The 17,656-nt window shown below is 44.0% G+C and overlaps 1 protein-coding gene across 1 annotated transcript; it reads right to left on the reverse strand.

Moving 5' to 3' along the window:
- Nucleotides 1-1,596: 1,596 nt before the first annotated feature.
- Nucleotides 1,597-15,189, reverse strand: LOC148115711 (E3 ubiquitin-protein ligase TRIM39-like). The gene is made up of 7 exons (XM_087883960.1): nucleotides 14,449-15,189; nucleotides 12,085-12,180; nucleotides 9,228-9,458; nucleotides 7,534-7,556; nucleotides 5,606-5,724; nucleotides 4,252-4,284; nucleotides 1,597-2,351 (listed from the first exon to the last, which is right to left on the reverse strand). The coding sequence occupies exons 1-7, from the start codon at nucleotides 14,860-14,862 to the stop codon at nucleotides 1,864-1,866; spliced, it is 1,404 nt and encodes a 467-aa protein (XP_087740086.1). The 5' UTR covers nucleotides 14,863-15,189; the 3' UTR covers nucleotides 1,597-1,863.
- Nucleotides 15,190-17,656: the final 2,467 nt, after the last annotated feature.

The raw sequence follows: 17,656 nt of genomic DNA on the forward strand, positions 1-17,656 counted from the left end.
AAATATGACTGCAACTACAGTACTACTACTAAACAGGTTTAGGGCTGAGACCTCATTTAGAGGACATTCACATCTAAATCTCTTTTAAATATTCCTCCGAAGTGGGGAGATGCAACTCAGAAACAACCCTAGAGGGAGTCAACAAAGACCTAAGGGAGGGAAGCCCCACCCCTTATTTACATATAGGGAAAAGGCGGAGCTGGCTGCCATCTTGAGTTTGTTGACATGCCTTGGGACACCCTGGCCATAATCCCCATCCCTTTCGATAGTCTGTTGGGCTAGATCAGTGGCTCCCAATTTGACATATGTGAAGTCAAATAATAAGCATTTTAACATTTCTCATTTTTAATGTATATAGACATTAAAAAGTGCTTTATGAGAGTGTTTCACACTTATGACCATTGCAGCATCCTCATGATTACTTGATCAAAATTCAGTCGCTTGGCTATTGACTCATATTTATGACGGTTGCAGGGTCCCCGAGTCATGTGATAGATTCCCCTTGCCTTCTTTTCCAACCATCCAGGCGCCTTCCCCTGGTACAGTCCATTCCTTGTGGCTGCCACTCCACTCAGCTCCCTCACATGGTTGGGTGGGGGTCAGATGGCTATTCAGCCAGTTCTTGCTCTCTCTCCTCTCTCCCCCGCCCCCTCCTGCTTGCTGGTCTCTCCTGCCACTGCCTCTGCTCCTCCCGTGATTCCCCTGCCTGCCTCCCTTTCTCTCCATCTTTCTCCTTCCTCCTCCTCCTTCCTCAACCTTTCCTCACACACTTTTCCCTCCTTTTCCCCCCACTCCTTTCTCTCCCTTTCCTCAACTCGTCCTCATGTGTCGCTTCCCCCCCTCACTTGGTGGGGTGGAGGCCAGGTGAGCCAGGAGGCCCCACTTCCCTTCTCTCCCTTCTCCCTCAGGTCTGCCCCCAAAGAGACCCACCTATCCCTCTCGCCCCCTCTCTCTATCCACTGCGCCCCTCCTTTTTCCTGCCAAAACCTCCTCCTTTTCATTCCCTTCTTCCCCCGTGAGAGTTAAAATGGGGCAAAACTCACTTAACAGCTGTCTCACTTGGGAGCAGAAATTTGGGGCTCAATTGTAAGTCCGGGACTACCTGTATTAGGTATGTTCATTAGGATTCCTCATTTGCTCCTTTGCCAACAGCAGCTTGTCAATCTTCAGTTCTTTAGATGCTTTGAGGGGTTCCAGAGATCTGCTGTCAGCATTCAAAGTCACCATATCAGTTAAGTTTCACTCCCCTTATTTATTTTGATCTCTCCTTTATTATTTTTACAAATAACTCAAGGTGGCAAACATATCCAATGCATCTTCCTCCTCCTATACCTGTGAGGCTATAAAGCTTATATCGAGTGTAATACTTGCTGAAGCCCTGCTAGGGTTCCTTGGATTATGACAATTATGTGTTAAAAGGAAACTGGAGGAAAATAAAAGGGGGAAGGAAAGCAAAAAAGAAGGGGATGATTATAGAATATACAGAGTTATGGACACCTACACAATCATTGATTGCAACTAACAGGAAACAAACAAGCATGATCCATAAATGGGATGAAGAGCTGTGACAGACATATTAAATCATGGCTGACAGGCTTAGCTGTAAGGTATCTTTAATACTGATACACCTGAACACAGGATGCTAAAGCCGATAAAGCTCCTAGGACACTTCATTTTTTTTTTATCCAGACAAATAGAAATGATGATCAGGTTATTCCTTTATAAGGACTGATTGACTGACCAGGGTGGCATAGAACAATAAAGGAAGCTGAAGTAGCAAAAAGCTAAGGAATCTCTGCTTTAAAGGCTTTCGGAGATCCCTGCTTGGTAAATAGGGATTTTTGTTTATGGAGGTCCCTTCTTTTAGGGGAGTGTCAGACAGCTGCCCTCGCTCAAAAAGAAACAGGGCAGAAGGGTCTCTCCAACCAAGGAAGCGTCTGAGAATGTATGGAGCAGAGTTGCTGTGCTGGCATCAAAAAAGCTCACTTGTCCCCCTTCGCAGTTGAGAGAGACGCAGATCCTCCTGGGCTCCTCAGTCAGGACCAGTTCAGAGCGTTTTGATGGAGATTCGGCCCAGTATGTCCCTCCCCATTTCTGAAACTCCCAGCGCCTGATCTGCCCATCAACATTTGTTACATTCAGTGGTTTGCTGGCAACCCCAAAACCCCATCCTGCTGTACCTCCTACAATTACTTCCCAGAAATGTCTCCCTGTTGAGAACTTCTGACAGCCAAGGACACAAGGCATATATATGGGTTGCTTAACTGGCTTAACTCCTTTGACACTTTTTCGATCTTGGGAGATTTCAAGGAGGCCAGGATTGGCTGTGCCTGGATCCAGAGTTACATTCTCTGTAAGGGGGAAGGAAAGAAAGAAAAAAAAAAACAAGAGCTTCAGCTGCAGGCCTGGTTTGTATCTTCACCCCCAAGAGTTTAACCCTCTTGTGTGAATGGAGTTCAGCTTCCAAACACCTCCCCCCCCAGGACTGGAAGACTCATTGTTCTTTTAAACAACACCTAAGCATTGCCTGGTCAAGAGTCCTCCAACTTTGGCAACTGTAAGACTTGTAGACTTCAACTAACAGAATTCCAATGGCTGATGGGGCTGCTATTGTCCAGGTCCCTCTGCTCCCTTTTCTCCAAGCACTCGGGCTCTGCCACTGTCTTAGTCCCATCCTCTGTTAACTGCCGGCCTGTTCAGGGCTCCTCTGGCCTTCTCCTTCCATTCACTTAGGTTGCCTTCGCCATCTTCCAGTCCATCTGCCTCCGCTCCATCTGCCACTAAGCTGCACACCTTCAGGATACGTTGACTACCTGTTCAGCTTTTGGCTCCTCCCCTCAGCTCTTCGTCTCTTGGCTCCACTGGTCAATTCCTCTAGTCTCTAGTCTCCCATGTGGCCGCCACTCTGCTGATTACCGTCCAGCTTCGCCATCCTGGATGGGGAATTCTGGGAACTGAAGTCCACAAGTCTCACAATGGCCAAGTCCTTCAAACCCTTCATAGCGCTCCACCTCTTCCAGAAGATCAGGCAGAGCAAGAGGCTGCCATGTTTCAATTCTGAACTGGGAAAAGTCAGAAGGATCCCCCAGAGGTAATTTAGGACACATGATGGGATGTGAAGAGGCTCCGTCTTTTTCTCTACAAGCATCAGGGTATCACAGGGATGTACAAAAGGGGAGGATCTTATACAGGAAACCTCTGCTTTCACCAGTCTGATGGCCCAAAGAGTGGAGGCAACCCTGATGCTCCAACTTTGCTATTTGCTTTGACCCAGAGGACCTAATTTCTGCTCCCAAAGACCTGGTCTCTCACCAATTTATAGTCAGGCAGTAAAATCAAGAGGATGTTATCAGCTTGGTAGGAATTCAAGATTCCTTTCACTCCCAGGTCATATTTTCCCATTTGTCCAGGTATTTCATTCTACACCAAGATTGGCTTCAGTTTTTTAGATTACCGTATTTTTCAGAGTATAAGACGCACCAGAGTATAAGACACAGCTTAGTTTTGGGGGAGGAAAATAGGAAAAAAAATCTGCCTACCAGGTATTCATCTGGCTATCGTCCTTAGTCTGGTCAGCTTCAGCACATTAGTTTGCTGGTTTTTTATCCCCTGCTTGGGGATAAAAAACAGCTTCTAAGGCACAGCTGAGAGGAAGCAGCAATGAGAAAAGCAGGCAAAGCTTCACTCGGCTGGTACCTGGTTAGGGCAGGAAAAAGCTTCTAAAGAACAGCTGAGAGTCAGAGCAAAGCAGGGAGACTGCTTCACTCAGGGAGTTGAGGGAGCAGGCAAAGCTGGGAAGATTGCTTGCTAGTGCTTCATTAGTGCCTCGGTGGGGCTGAAAAAAGCTTCCAAAAAGCTACATACGGAATATAAGTTGCACCCAAATTTTCAGCCTCTTTTAGGGGGGGAAAGGTTCGTCTTACATTCCAAAAAATATGGTATGTATAGAACGGAACGGAGCGGAGTAGGAGTAGAGGAGTAGAACAGAACAGAATAGAACAGCTTTATTTGGCCAAATGTGATCAGACACACAAGGAATTTTTCTCCACTGCATTAGCTAATATTGTACATATAAATGGCAAGTAATAGTTCATAAATCATATAATCATTAAAGTTTACTGGATCATCATAGTCTTTAAGGTACTTAATCCTATAGTTTTCTTTTTTTTTCATCTATTATGTTTCTCTTAAAGTTACTGGCATCAGAGCTTAAAATAGCAAGGAAATCCAATTCCTGTAACTCATATTTACCTTCCTGTACTTGAAGTCCACTTTCCAGAGTATCTGGGGAAGAAAAGGGAGGAATTCAGCATCTCATCACTGGAATTGGAGCAACAGAAGGGCCTCCCTCAGATTCCCTGGTTTGCTTTCCTTGGCCTCAGATCAGGAAATAAGGAATAGGGAAAGCTACAAGCCAGAATGTCATTGGTGGCTATATATATTCCATCAGGTATAAATATATTCTACTATATATGCACCTCAGTGGTGCAGCGGACTAAAGTGCTATTAAGTGCTAGCACTTAGCTGCCAGCTGCCTGCAAATAGTGCAAGTTCAAACCTCACCAGGCTCAAGGTTGACTCAGCCTTCCATCCTTTCAAGGTAGGTAAATTGAGGACCCGGATTGTGGGGGCAATAAGCTAACTTTGTATAGAACAACACCGCTTGGGGGGGGACGGCGAAAGCCCTAATAAGCAGGTGTATTCAAAAAAGTATGCAGGCTATTGCTATAATGCATTGTAAGCCCCCCTGAGTCTACGGAGAAGGGCAGCATATAAATTGGCCTAATAAATAATAAAAATAAATGAATAAATTCCATATACAGGTAGTCCTCAATTTACAACTATTTTTTTAGTGACGTTATAGCAGCACTGACAAAGGAGCTTTATGATCGGTTCTCACACTTATGACTGTTGCAGCCTCCCCAGTCCCGTGATCAAAATTTGGGCACTTGGGAACCAGCTTGTATTTACGATGGTTGCAGCATCTCATGATTCTGGGATTGTCCTCTTCAACCTTCCTGGGGAGCTTCTGACACGCAAAATCAATGCATGAATCCAGATTCATTTATCAACCACGATTCACTTAACTGCCATGATTTTCTGAATAACTGTGGCAAAAAAGTTCGTAAAATGGGGCACTGCTCACTTAACAACTGCCTTGCTTAGCAACAGAAATTTTCAGCTCAAATTTTCAGCTTCAGGTCATAAGTCAAGAACTACCTGCATGTATTCCATTATACTTTGTGGAAACTTATTCTGCTTCCCCAGTGATCAGGGCATATGGATTTGGGCCAGGGGTGGGTTCCACTTACCTTCGCTACCGGTTCACAATGTGCGTGCGTGCGCAGAGTGTCTGTGATGATGTCCAGGTGGATGGGCGGAGCCTCCCGCCACCGCTACTACCAGTTCGCAAGATCCAGAGTGAACCGGTAGGAACCCACCACTGATTTGGGCTACGAAGACTACAGGTAGTCTCCATTTACAATCCTAACTAAGACACTGATCCTGAAATCGATCCCTCTTTGATCCATGTGACATTGACCCAGAATCTCTCTTGGATGCTCAAAATGTCATAAAGTGTAAAACCTTGGTGGCTGTTTTTTACCTCTCAGTTTTTTCATGGCACTTTTCAGAAGCTCAGTCATATCACTGTAATCCCATATTGTCCTCTTTGGCTCTACAAGTAAATCCACCGGATTCTCATATGTTTCCTTAGCCTGGTACCTGGCAAGACAAAATAACAGAATAACAGAGTTGGAAGTGACCTTGTAGGTCATCTACTCCAGCATCCCCCCCAACCACCCAAGCAGGAGACCCCACATTGTTTCTGACAGGTGGCAGTCCGGCCTCTTCTGGAAAACTTCCAGTGATGAAGCTCCCACTACTTCTGGAGGGAAGCTGTTTCATTGGTTGATTGTCCTCAGTCAGAAAATTTCTCCTTATTTCTAATTTGAATCTCTCCTTGATCAGTTTCCATCCATTATTCCTTGCCTGGCCTTCAGGTGCTCTGGAAAACAGATTGACCCCCTTCTCTCTGTGACAGACCCTCAAATATTGGAACACTCTCTCCAGAATGTGTGCATTGGGCTGTTCCATGCCTTGTATTTATGTGGTGCCTGGTTGTGTATGGCCTTTAGTTGTTAAGTGGGGTGTTGATGGACAGCTATGAAGTCATTGAATGTTGTTTTCTTGTGTTGCCCTGTCCTCAGATCCTAAGTACCCGGTAAGATGGTGGGAAATCAGCACTCCTGTTGACTGACAAGGGCCCTGTTTCCCAGGCTTCAGTCAATTCTCTGGCTAGCTCTTCAAATATGGGCACTCAGTGGATCCTGATCCAGAACTGCACTCATCTACCTTCATCAACTTAAACAAGAGATCTAGTAGAGGCAACTAAGTTCCAGTTTTGGGCTCCCTACTCTTCAAAATTCTTGTGAATCTCTTGGCCAAAACAATGGATTTGTCAGAGTTTGCAGCAATCCAACCAGCAGACAAGTAAATAATTCAGCAGGATTCATTTATAGAAGAAACTTCTTTATATACAATAATATAGAGCATGACGCATGTATACAATACCCATGCAGTAGAAGCCAGGACCAGAATAACCAGAACTCAGAAACACAGAAGCTATATTGCAAGGACAAAGTAACTCTTATATATATACAGATCAGTCAAGCTAAGCCCCGCCCAGGCTCCGAGCCATCTCCCATGGCTCACAATAGATCCTGTTTGTTAGTCACCAAATAGTTCCGATTGGCTGTCTTGTTGTTATGGCTATTCCAGCTCATAATTTCTTATACACTGACAGGATTGTATCTGACCAAATGACTGATGACTAATACAGGTGAGGTAGATAAACAATTAGAAGATGGATATAACACTCAAACTGATATTCATAGGTTAAACCAGTGGTTCCCAAAGTGGGCGGGATGAATTAGGGGGCGCTAAGAGGCAACGGGGGTTCACAACCCAAAGCTCAGATCATCAGACTAGCTGGCCAGTGCACATGTGTGCATCAGAAACTGAAAGTGTGTTTCCCGGGGCGCGCATGCCACTGGGCAGCTCCTCTTACCACCCGTGTGAGGCTGAACTCTTGGATGCTCTCTTATTGCTCTCCTTGCTTGCTATCGGTCACTGGTTGCCCAAACCACTCGGCCCAGGCCCAGCTGCTCTGCTCCTCGCCCGCTTGACTGCCGTTGTCTTCCTAACTTTTGGTAAGTTGCAGGTGGGCTGCCGCGGATGGGGGGGAGGGGCAGGTGGGTGGCATGCCTGGCTGGCTACTGCCACCTGTGATGTGCTGCCCAGGAAGGAGGAGGGCTGTGGGGGGGAGGGGCTGGGGGGATTAAATATTGCTAATTATATTGTGTTGAGGTTGTCTGTTGAGGTTGTTTGGAAAGGTCTAAAAAGCCCTGAAATACAGTACGTTGTCTTTACAATAAAATACTGTGAAATAAAGAAAAAACCTTTCCAAAATAGGAAAACTGCTGGCAGAGCTTCTGATCTCTGAGTCTGTAAAGAAAAGGTGGATTTACTTACTTCTTCAAGATGCTTCCAATGTCCTAAAAAATAAAGAGAGGAAGCACTGAAAGGAGCCATTTCCTAGGCAGAAAATTAAATTCTTACAGTCACAAAATACATGAGTGAAACCTCTGGACAACCAGACACTAACAGACATACAAAATACTTCAATTTTTTTAAAAAAATCCATTGCTCTTCCCCCCCCCTTTTTTTTAGAGTGGTATTGTTTTTACTTTCTTGTCTAAGAAAAATTAGACCCAGATTGAATCCAACACAATTACAGAAGATATATATTTATATATAAAACATGGTAGCAAAAAGAAAAGACTATTTGAAAAACAAAATAGTGCATCAATAGGATAAAAAAATCCCTTGCATTTATGCTTCCAGAATGAAGGCACTTTGGAAAATCCAGGTGGTTATAATACTTTGAAGAAGGAGATCAGTGTTGGCTTTTTCCTTGGCCTGGAGATTAAGGGGAGGGGAAGACCCTACAAAGAACACCCACCACCACATCCCCCAATATGGGATAGGAACCCTAAGCAGGCATTCTTAAAACTGTGAAGAATATATAGACAATTGACCAGAACTTTGAATTCCTGCTTTTTCTGAATTACATTATATATCCCTAATATTAGCCATTACAGGTAGTCCCTGACTAAACAGTTCATTTAGTGACCGTTCGAAGTTACCACAGCACTGAAAAAAATTATTTATGATCATTTTTCACACTTAAGGCTCTTGCAGAAAAAGAGGATACAGAATACTATAAAATTTGGTATAGATGGTATGAGTGGTTGGAGGAAAGGAAAAATGAAGAAGAAAAATAAGGAGGAGATAAAGAAATGTCCAAAAATAATGGGAAAAATTGGTAAAATACAATTTAGTGATTGAAATGAAAATGAGAAATATATTGTAAATGAAATGATGGGGACAGATAGTAATTTGGAATGAGATGAAGTAAAATTGGTGGAAATAGTAAATAATAAGGAAGGACCACTATGAAAAAGCTGTAAAAAGAGTCTTGTATATAAGTGTTGTATGTCTTGTATTGTTTTACTGTGTTATAAATAAACTTTTTTAAAAAAAGAAAGACTCTTGCAGCATCCCCATGGTCACATGATCAAAATTCAGCCACTGGGCAACCGATTCATATTTATGACGGTTGCAGCGTCCTGGGGTCATGTGATCACCATTAGTGACCTTCTGACAAGCAAAGTCAATGCAGAAGCCGGATTCATTTAACAACCGTGTTACTAACTTAACCACTGCAGAGATTCACTTAACAACAGCGGCAAGAAAAGTCATAAAATGGTGCAAAATTCACTTAACAATTGTTTCCCTCAGCAACAGAAATTTCAAGCCCAAGTGTGCTCATATGTCAAGGACTACCTGTTGTCTTCATACCTTCCAGTTTCCTTTCCATAGAAAGAGTCAAAAAGTTTACTAAATGAGGAGTTGAAAAAAAGATTTTGAACTTGGTCAAGCTAAAATAAGGAAGAATTTCCTGACAGTGAGAAATATTTATCAGTGGAACAGCCTGCCTCCCTGAGTTTTGGGTGCTCCATCACTGGAGGATTCCAATAAGAGTTTGGACAACCATTTTTGGGGGATGGTTATGAGGTCTCCTGCCTTGGGTAGAAGATTGGACCAGAAGACCTCCAAGGTCCCTTCCAGCCCTAGGATTCTATGATCTCAACTTCCTGACTGACCTGTAAGAGTTTGCTGGCTGGCTGCTGGTGCTTCTCTTCTATCTCCTGGATGAGATGGTCAAGAGAGCCCAGTTCCTCCATGTGCTTGGCCAAACCCTTCTCCTTTCTTGCCATAATATCCTTCTCCGTTTCTTCCATTTGAGTCAACAGAAGCTTCTCCTGTCCTTCTAACCAGAGATGTAGCTCTCTGAATTCAGCCACTACATTTTCTTTCACTTCTTTGATGAGCTCCTAGAATAAGAAAGAGAAAAAGCAAAAGTCATAATTTTATTTTTAATTGTTTTACTTAATTATTTTTACTTTTATTTTAATTGTTACAATAATTAAACAGATTCCTTAAAGAATCCAGAAGTGAGGTAGGAGAATATCCGAAGCAAACAAAAAACCCATTTGATAATAAAAAGCGTAGGGGGAAAGGGTTTTTGTTTTTTTTTAAAGGCTCTAGTTTAATGACCTCTCATGAAAATTTTCTTAGCAATCAGGGATTCCAAAAAAGGAGACAGAAAAATGTTTGTGTTCACAATTTTTTCAATAGGATGAAATATGGTTTGCATTAATTTATTAAACAAAACAAACCCATTGTATTAAACAAAGCTCATGGGATAGGGGCACTTAACCCAACTGTGACTCATTCAGCCAATGGTGACATCTTAGTCCCCAGGTTAAGACCAAGTTCTGTGCCCTAACACCGTCTTTAACTTTAACCAGTGAGATGGTTCCGCCCCAGGCGCCTGATGGAACCCGAAAGGTTCCTGATGGAGCTTGGATCATTTCCCGCCTCCTTAACCCACGATTCCTCTGAGGCCCTAGTGGCGGCCTGGGATCAAATCGCTCCCTTAACCTTGGAGCGAGGGAGGACCCCTTTCAGGGCTGAGCTGAGGATTTTGCACAGTTTCTGGAAGATAAAATCGCTCAGATCCGGACCGGGTTGGACTCTGACTGAGCAGAGTCCACTGAGGAGACCGGGCCTAGTCCTCGGTTGAGTTTGAGCCTGTTTCGTTGGATGAAGTGGACAGGATTATGGGTCGGCTGGGGACCTCCACATGTGCATTGGACCCGAGTCCCTCCTGGCTTGTTTCTGTAGCCAGAGAAGTGACCGGAGACTGGATCAAGGCTGTTGTTATCGCCTCGCTGAGGGAGGGATTCATCCCCGCTGCACTCAAAGAGGCGGTGGTTCAACCCCTCCTTAAGAAGCCCAACCTGGACCCGGACTCCCTTAACAACTATTGTCTAGTCTGCAACCTCCGCTTTTTAGTGAAGGTTGTTGAGACCATGGTGGCACAGCAATTCTCTCATTTCCTGGAGGAAACAGACTACCTGGACCCTTACCAATCTGGTTTCAGGCGCAGTCACAGCATGGAAACGGCATTGGTCATCCTAGTGAATGATCTCTGGTGGGCCCGTGATGGGGTTGTTCCTCCATCCTGGTCCTTCTTGACCTCTCAGCGGCTTTTGATACCATCGACCATGGTATCCTACTGCAGCGACTCAGGGGGTTGGGGATAGGAGGCACTGTGTTGCAGTGGTTCTCCTCCTACCTCTTGGGTTGCTCGCAGTTTGTATCGGCGGGGGGGTCACAGATCCTCCCAGAGGCCCCTCACTTGTGGGGTGCCTCAGGGATCAGTTCTCTCCCCCCTGCTTTTTAACATCTATATGAAGCTGCTGGATAAGATCATTTGTGGTTTTGGGGTGAGGTATCACCAATATGCGGATGATACCCAGCTTTATATCTCCACCCCAGGCCACCCTGGGGATGCCCTTTCCGTGATGTCTTGTTGCCTGGAGACAGTGCGGGCTTGGATGGGAAGGAAAAGGCTCAGACTCAACCCTTCCAAGACTGAGTGGCTGAGGATGCCAGCATCTCGGGATCTAGAGGTACCATCTTTAGTGATCGGAGGGAGATTTTTACCCCCTCCAACAGGGTTCGCAATCTGGGTGTCCTCCTGGATTCTCGGCTGTCCCTGGATGATCATCTGACGGCCGTAACCAGGGGGGCTTTCACACAAGTACATCTTGTGCGCCAGTTGTGCCCTTTCCTAGACCGAGATGCCCTCGCCACGGTCACTCATGCCCTTGTTACTTCTCGGTTGGACTACTGTAATGCCCTCTACATGGGGCTGCCCTTGGGATGCATCCGGAGGCTCCAGCTAGTCCAGAATGCGGCCACGCAGGCAATTACGGGGGCTCCTTGTTACTCCTGTGTTACACCTTACCTGCGTGAGCTGCACTGGCTGCCGGTTGCTCTCCGGGTCCGTTTCAAGGTGCTGGTGCTTACCTATAAAGCCCTACATGGCTTAGGCCCGGGGTACTTACGGGACCATCTTCTGCCTTCCTCCCACCGTCCCATGCGCTCCCACAGAGCAGGCCTCCTCAGGGTGCCGTCGGCCAAACAATGTCGGCTAGCGGCCCCCAGGGGGAGAGCTTTCTCTGTTGGAGCGCCGACCCTCTGGAATGGACTGCCCACCGAGCTCAGGATAGCCCCCGACCCCCTCTCCTTTCCCCGCGAACTGAAGGCATGGCTGTTCCAACAATAATCTGATCGTGGGGTTGTACAATGCTATAATTTTAAATTGTTTTTAATGGGGGTTTTAATTTTAATTTGAATTAACACTGTGATTTGTATTGTTGATTGCTGTATGTAAGCCGCCCTGAGTCCTTCGAGAGAATGGCGGCATATAAATCACAATAATAAATAAATAAATAAATAAATAAATAAATAAATAAATAAATAATCAAACTTGAATTTCATTTAAGTCAGAATTTGTACTAAAACACAGGCTGCCTATTATCAAAGATGGCAGACGGTGTTTTCCATCCTATTAGCTCAGAAGCTCCTCACTGTTGGATCAATACTTACAAGCATCTCCTGCACTGTTTGCTCTGTGTCTCCTTTGTATGTAGCTATTTTTTCTTTCTCCTCCTTCTGAGCCTTCAGGCAATCCTCCACCTTGATCTGAAAAATACAAGTTTTGAGTTTCTTTTCCATAAAGAATTACATCGGAGGGAAGACCCAGTTAGAAGATATATGCAATCGTCATAAATACATGGCAGTTGGCAAGCGTCCAAATTTTGATCATGTGACCACAGAATGCTGCAATGATCATAAGGGTGAAAAACATTATGTCACTTTTTTCATTGTCGTCATAACTTTGAACAGTCACTAAACGAATTGTTTTAAGTCAAGGACTACCTGTAATGGCATTAAAGTGAGCTGCCTGAGTCTCCTGGTTGCAGTCATCCAGAAGCATCACTGAGAAATGAACGTTTGGCCTGATCCAGCAGGAGTGTTTTTCGGGGTCTGCACTCAAGACTTTGGAGGAATGACAATTTCGTTCTAGAGCAAATGTGGAAAGGGAGCTGGCAAAGGGAGCCTATTTCGCCCTACAGGCAATTTCCCTTGCTAAGCAAGACAGTTAAGTGATGTTCTTGCTGCAGTTGTTTTTTAAAAAAAATAATATTTATTAAATTTTCAAAGATTAAAATATACAGTACAAAAAATAGAAAAGAATAAAAAATAAAAAACTATAACACACAGCAAAAACAAACAAACAAAAACAAACATATCAAAACCTAAGCACTAGTAACAGCTTTTCTATATCGGCATCTCTATCCTAATTAACTGCCATACACAAATTCTACTTCTATCTGTCTTAACTTACATCCTTATCTAAGTTACAATATCTTCTATTCACAATTCGGTTTCGTAACAAAATATCGCTTATATTTTAGATTTACTCTCCAGCCAGGAATACCATCTATTCCAAATTAAATAGTCCTTCGGGTCTCCCCTTTTCTTAATTTCCATAGATAATCTGTCCATTTCTGCGCAGTCATAATTTTTTTAAATTATAAATTGGTCTGGAGGGGATATCCGGTTGTTTCCAATTTTGTGTTATGGCAAGTCTACACGCAGTTAGTATGTGTAATGTGATATATTGTATTTTTTTTTCCATTTTCCCTTCTTAAATACCAAGGAGGAATAGTTCCAGTTTTCTTTCTATCTTCCACCCAGTTATCTCTTCCAGGCATTTTTTTATCTTCCACCAAAATTTCCTAATCTTAGGGCAGGTCCACCACATATGGTAGAAGGTCCCTCGGCTATGGCCGTACCTCCAACAATCCGGGGACCTGTTTTGAGAACATCCTTACCAATTTCGCTTGTGGCAGGTGCCATCGGTAAAACATCTTATAAAGATTCTCCTTGTAAGCAGCTGACATTGTTAGTTTATAGTTTCTCTCCCATAATTTATCCCATTGAGCCAAATGAATGTTATAGCCAAAATTTGTTGCCCAGCTAATCATTGTTTCCTTCACGGTTTCTTCTTCCATTTTAAATTTTAACAGAAAATTATACATTTTTGTGATCATTTTTTCTCTTGGTCCTAAAAATATCTTATCCAATTCCAATTGTTCTCTGTGTATACCATATTGTTCCCTGTCTTTTTTATATTTTGTCCTAATTTGCAAATATGGCCACCAGTCAATTTTTATTCCTTCTTTTTTTAAATTTTGTTCTGTTTTCAAATTTCCAAGGTCTTGCTGCAGTTGTTAAGTGAATCACTGCAGTTGTTCACTTTTAGTAACACAGTTGTGAAGTGATTCTGGCTTCCCAATTGACTTTGCTTGTGAGAAAGTCACTAAATGAATGGTTGTAATTCAAAGACTATGGTAAATCTGTCTTCAAAAAAATTGCAGCCACAAAGGATAAAGCAGGAGGTGAAGGTCTCAGGTTGGAATTAGGGAAGTTTGTTAAAGGAATGGCCGAGGCAGAAAGTTGCAGAGGAGTGTAATAACACCAGGAACCAATGGGGGGGACACATAGACATCAACTTTGGAAACTTCTTATTATAATAATAAAACACACAGCTCTTTTGATAAGAAAGCTAATTAGCACAAATACGCAATGTATGAAGAATGTGAGTAAAGTAGGCCAGGACAAGAAATCAAAAGAAACTCCTGTCAAGGAACCTTAATCTTAACCCTATATTTTGAATGTTTACATCGTTCAGGGGTCTTGGCTCCTTTAGCTGTTGAGACCCTTTTGTTGAAGTACGTCATTAAAAGTCCCGTGAGCCGCCTCTCCAGTCTGGTTCTAATTTGCATCTGCGCCAGGCTAAACCCAGTTTGTGGACAACAGAAAAAGTAAATTGGTCCAAGGATTGCCAGGAAGACCAAGGATCTGGATGCCCCTCCGCAGCGATTCCTCCTGGCTGATTCCTACCTGGTATTCCGGGAAAGCCTCCTCCGTAGGGATCACCGAGTGGCCCCTGTGCTCTTTGGATAGGTAGCAGACCAAGCAGATGAGGGTCTCGTGGTCCTTACAGAAGAGCTTGAGGGGCTCCCGGTGCTTCTGGCAGAGACTCCCTCCTTCCTCACCCGGATGGCTGCTGCATAGGCTGGCCCCTTCCAGCACCCGCGCCAGCTGCCAGTTGGAGAGGAGGCTGCGGGGCGCGAAGGTCTGTCTGCACTGGGGGCAGGAAGCCTCCGATTCCGACGTTCCCCAACTGCGGGTCAGGCAGCCCCGGCAGAAGTTGTGGCCGCACTCCGGGATGAGCACGGGGTCCTGGAAATAGTCCAGGCAGATGGAGCAGGTGGCGTCTTCCAGCAAAACAGGCAAGGACGCTTCGGCCGCCATCGCCTCCTCCTCCACCAGGACAAAGAAAGAGAAAGTTAAGTTTCGTTTCTTTTCCTCCAAATCAGGTGACCGCCTTTGGGCTCTGCCCAGATGGGAAACCGAAATGAATTGTTGTTATTCTTGTGCTCAGTCTCGCTGGCTGAGGGAAAAAAAAGTGTTTTATAAACAACAAACTGGAGAGAAGCAAACATTCGCAGGATGGACCCCCGATCAATTATTATTGGCCCAATCAGCTCGTCAAAGGGGGGGGGGAGTTTTCAAAATAATAATCCTTCTTTTTCTTCCTTCTTCCATCTTCCTTCCTTCCTCCTCCCCCTCCTCCTCCTCTTCCTTCTCCTTCATATCCCTCATCGGACGTTGGCGATCATGTTGGCGATCCTATTTTTATCAACAGCCGCACGAAAAAGTGCTGCTTTTTAAAATCTGGGGAGAAGCAAATATTTTTGGGACAGACCCCCCCAGTCAATTACTGATCCAAGTATCCTACTAAAGGGAAAGATATTGAAAAATCCTGGGGAGAAAGAATCCTCCATGGGACTGATTCACCATCAATTATTATTCAGCCACCCACTTGTTAAAGGGGAAAACGCTTTTTTAAAAAATGGGAAGAACGAAACGTTTATGGGACAGAAATGGAATGGAGTAAAGTTGGCATGGCAGAAACTGGGAGAAACCCTTGAAAAAACCCCAAAGCCAATGCTGCAATCGATAGGATGTCTCACAGATAAAGGAGAATGTAGAAATTATAATCCGTTCCCTAACTTCTAATATGAATATCTGGCAAAGGAAGACCTGCCTGGACTGTCCCTTTCCCAGCCAGGAAGTGGATCAGAAAAGTTCCAAAATTGGGCAAAGACTACCTTGTGGAATATGCAATATATAGAATGTAGAATGGGATCATTTGCTGGATGGAAATCTTCAAGTTTGACCAATGAGCTCTCCCTTAAGGCAAAAGATGGATAGAAAGAGCCATTAGGAGTCTCAGGCCAACCTAAGAGGGGGAGGGGATCTGGTGGGTGGAGAACATCTTATAGGCCATTTATTCAAGGGATTTTGGGGGAGGCTTCCTTAGTCACAATGGGCTCCCCAAGGGGACATGGACATTCCCAAGCCCCTTCCTTTATCTTGCCATTTCAGAGGTGGCACCTCATTTATGGAATGTCCTCCCCAGAGACCCTCAGTTGGCACCCACAGTGGCCTCATTTTGGCACCAGGTGAAAACCCTTCTCTGTTGGGAGGGAGGGAGGGAGGGAGGAAGGAAGGAAGGAAGGAATCACTAATATGACTGAGGCTACTATGATGGTATTAAACAGATTTAGGGCCTGGAAACTATAGATACCAAATTTCCATAACATTCACATCTAAATCCCTTTTTAATATCCCATATTTATGTTGCAGGAAAACCTTCAACCTAGGAAGTTTAAAATTTTATCATCTAGTGTGTTAAAGGAAAGTACTGTATAGCAAAATCCTATCTAATTTTTTAAAGTCTGTATTCTAACTAGTAAAATCACTGAAAACATTTCTGTATATCTTGCTGTAGCAACCTTTTTCTTACACTAATGGACACTCTTAGGTAACAATTCTGTTCCTAACTAATTGTTGTCCCCAATTGGGGTCTGAGTCTGGTGCTGAGGCCAATGAAGGATGCCAGACACGAGATGCAGGTTTTGATTGCTTTTTATTGGGGTACCCCAAGGAAAAGGGCTCCTAGCCAAAATGCCAAGAGAGCCCAGAACAAAGGATGAAGAAAGCTTTATACATTTTCACTAAAGAAGAAGGCGGGACAAGGCAGGATAGTAAGAAATATCATCTAATAAACATTTTACTAATAATTTTACAATTTGTTTTATTGGTCTCTAGCTGTCCCTATTCCTAAGCCTTGGCTAATGAATGCCCCAGGAGTTATCTAATACCCCTTTGATTTGCTGCAGGCCATCTCTATTCCTAACTTTTAGCTGAAGTCTGCAAATTGCCTAACTGTTACTTGTATAAGCTTTCTAACTACCCAGAATTGTTACAAGCTTTACACATGCATATTTCCTGTGGATAAGCAGCCTTTGTTTTTGCCAGACAGACTCCACAATTACAGGCTTCCTGACTTACTTTCAAGTGGGTGCCATGACCTGGCTTCATTTTAACAGACAGCCCATCATCCCCACCCCCTTTGAATCTGAAAACGATTTAATTTTCCAAGATTCACCCAACATCATTATTCGGTTCTTAACCAGTTGGAATCAGGCAACCATCCTGTCAGTCAATGCCACCAGCCTTTCCATTCGTCCATGGGGGGTGGGGGGAGGAGTTGCAGCTATCTTTGTGATGTGTGTAGTTCAGCTGTGGAATTCCTCCGATTTGTCCAGAATCTGCACACAGCATTGTTGTCCAAGTAGGGCACAGACACTTCCTTTGGATGCCATATATCTAGATATATCTCCGAATGGCTTCTTGATCTTCTGCTGCAGCAATAAAGAAACTCCCCAGTCTCATTAGCTAGGATTTCCTCCACTGCCTATATACGATACATTCATTCATTCATTCATTCATTCATTCATTCATTCATTCATTAGGTCGATTTATATGCCGCCCTTCTCCGGAGACTCAGGGCGGCTTACAATGCCTTAAGCAGTAGCTTTCATACTTTTGTATATACCTGCTTAGTAGGGCTTTTGGCCCCTCCTAAGCGGTGTTCTTTTTTATACAAAGTCACCTTATTGCCCCCACAATCTGGGTCTTTATTTTACTTACCTCGGAAGGATGGAAGGCTGAGTCAACCTTGAGCCTGGTGAGATTT

The sequence above is a fragment of the Pantherophis guttatus genome, chromosome 2, assembly GCF_059756535.1.
Source record: "Pantherophis guttatus breed Tessera chromosome 2, ASM5975653v1, whole genome shotgun sequence".
Taxonomy (NCBI): domain Eukaryota; kingdom Metazoa; phylum Chordata; class Lepidosauria; order Squamata; family Colubridae; genus Pantherophis; species Pantherophis guttatus.

Coding starts and splice junctions, on each gene's coding strand:
- LOC148115711 (XM_087883960.1), bottom strand. CDS start 14,862: ATGGCGGCCGAAGCGTCCTTGCCTGTTTTGCTGGAAGACGCCACCTGC. Junction 7,557..9,227: donor CAGCCAGCAAACTCTTACAG/GTCAGTCAGGAA, acceptor TTTATTTTTTAG/GACATTGGAAGCATCTTGAA. Junction 4,285..5,605: donor TGCCATGAAAAAACTGAGAG/GTAAAAAACAGC, acceptor TTTCTTCCCCAG/ATACTCTGGAAAGTGGACTT.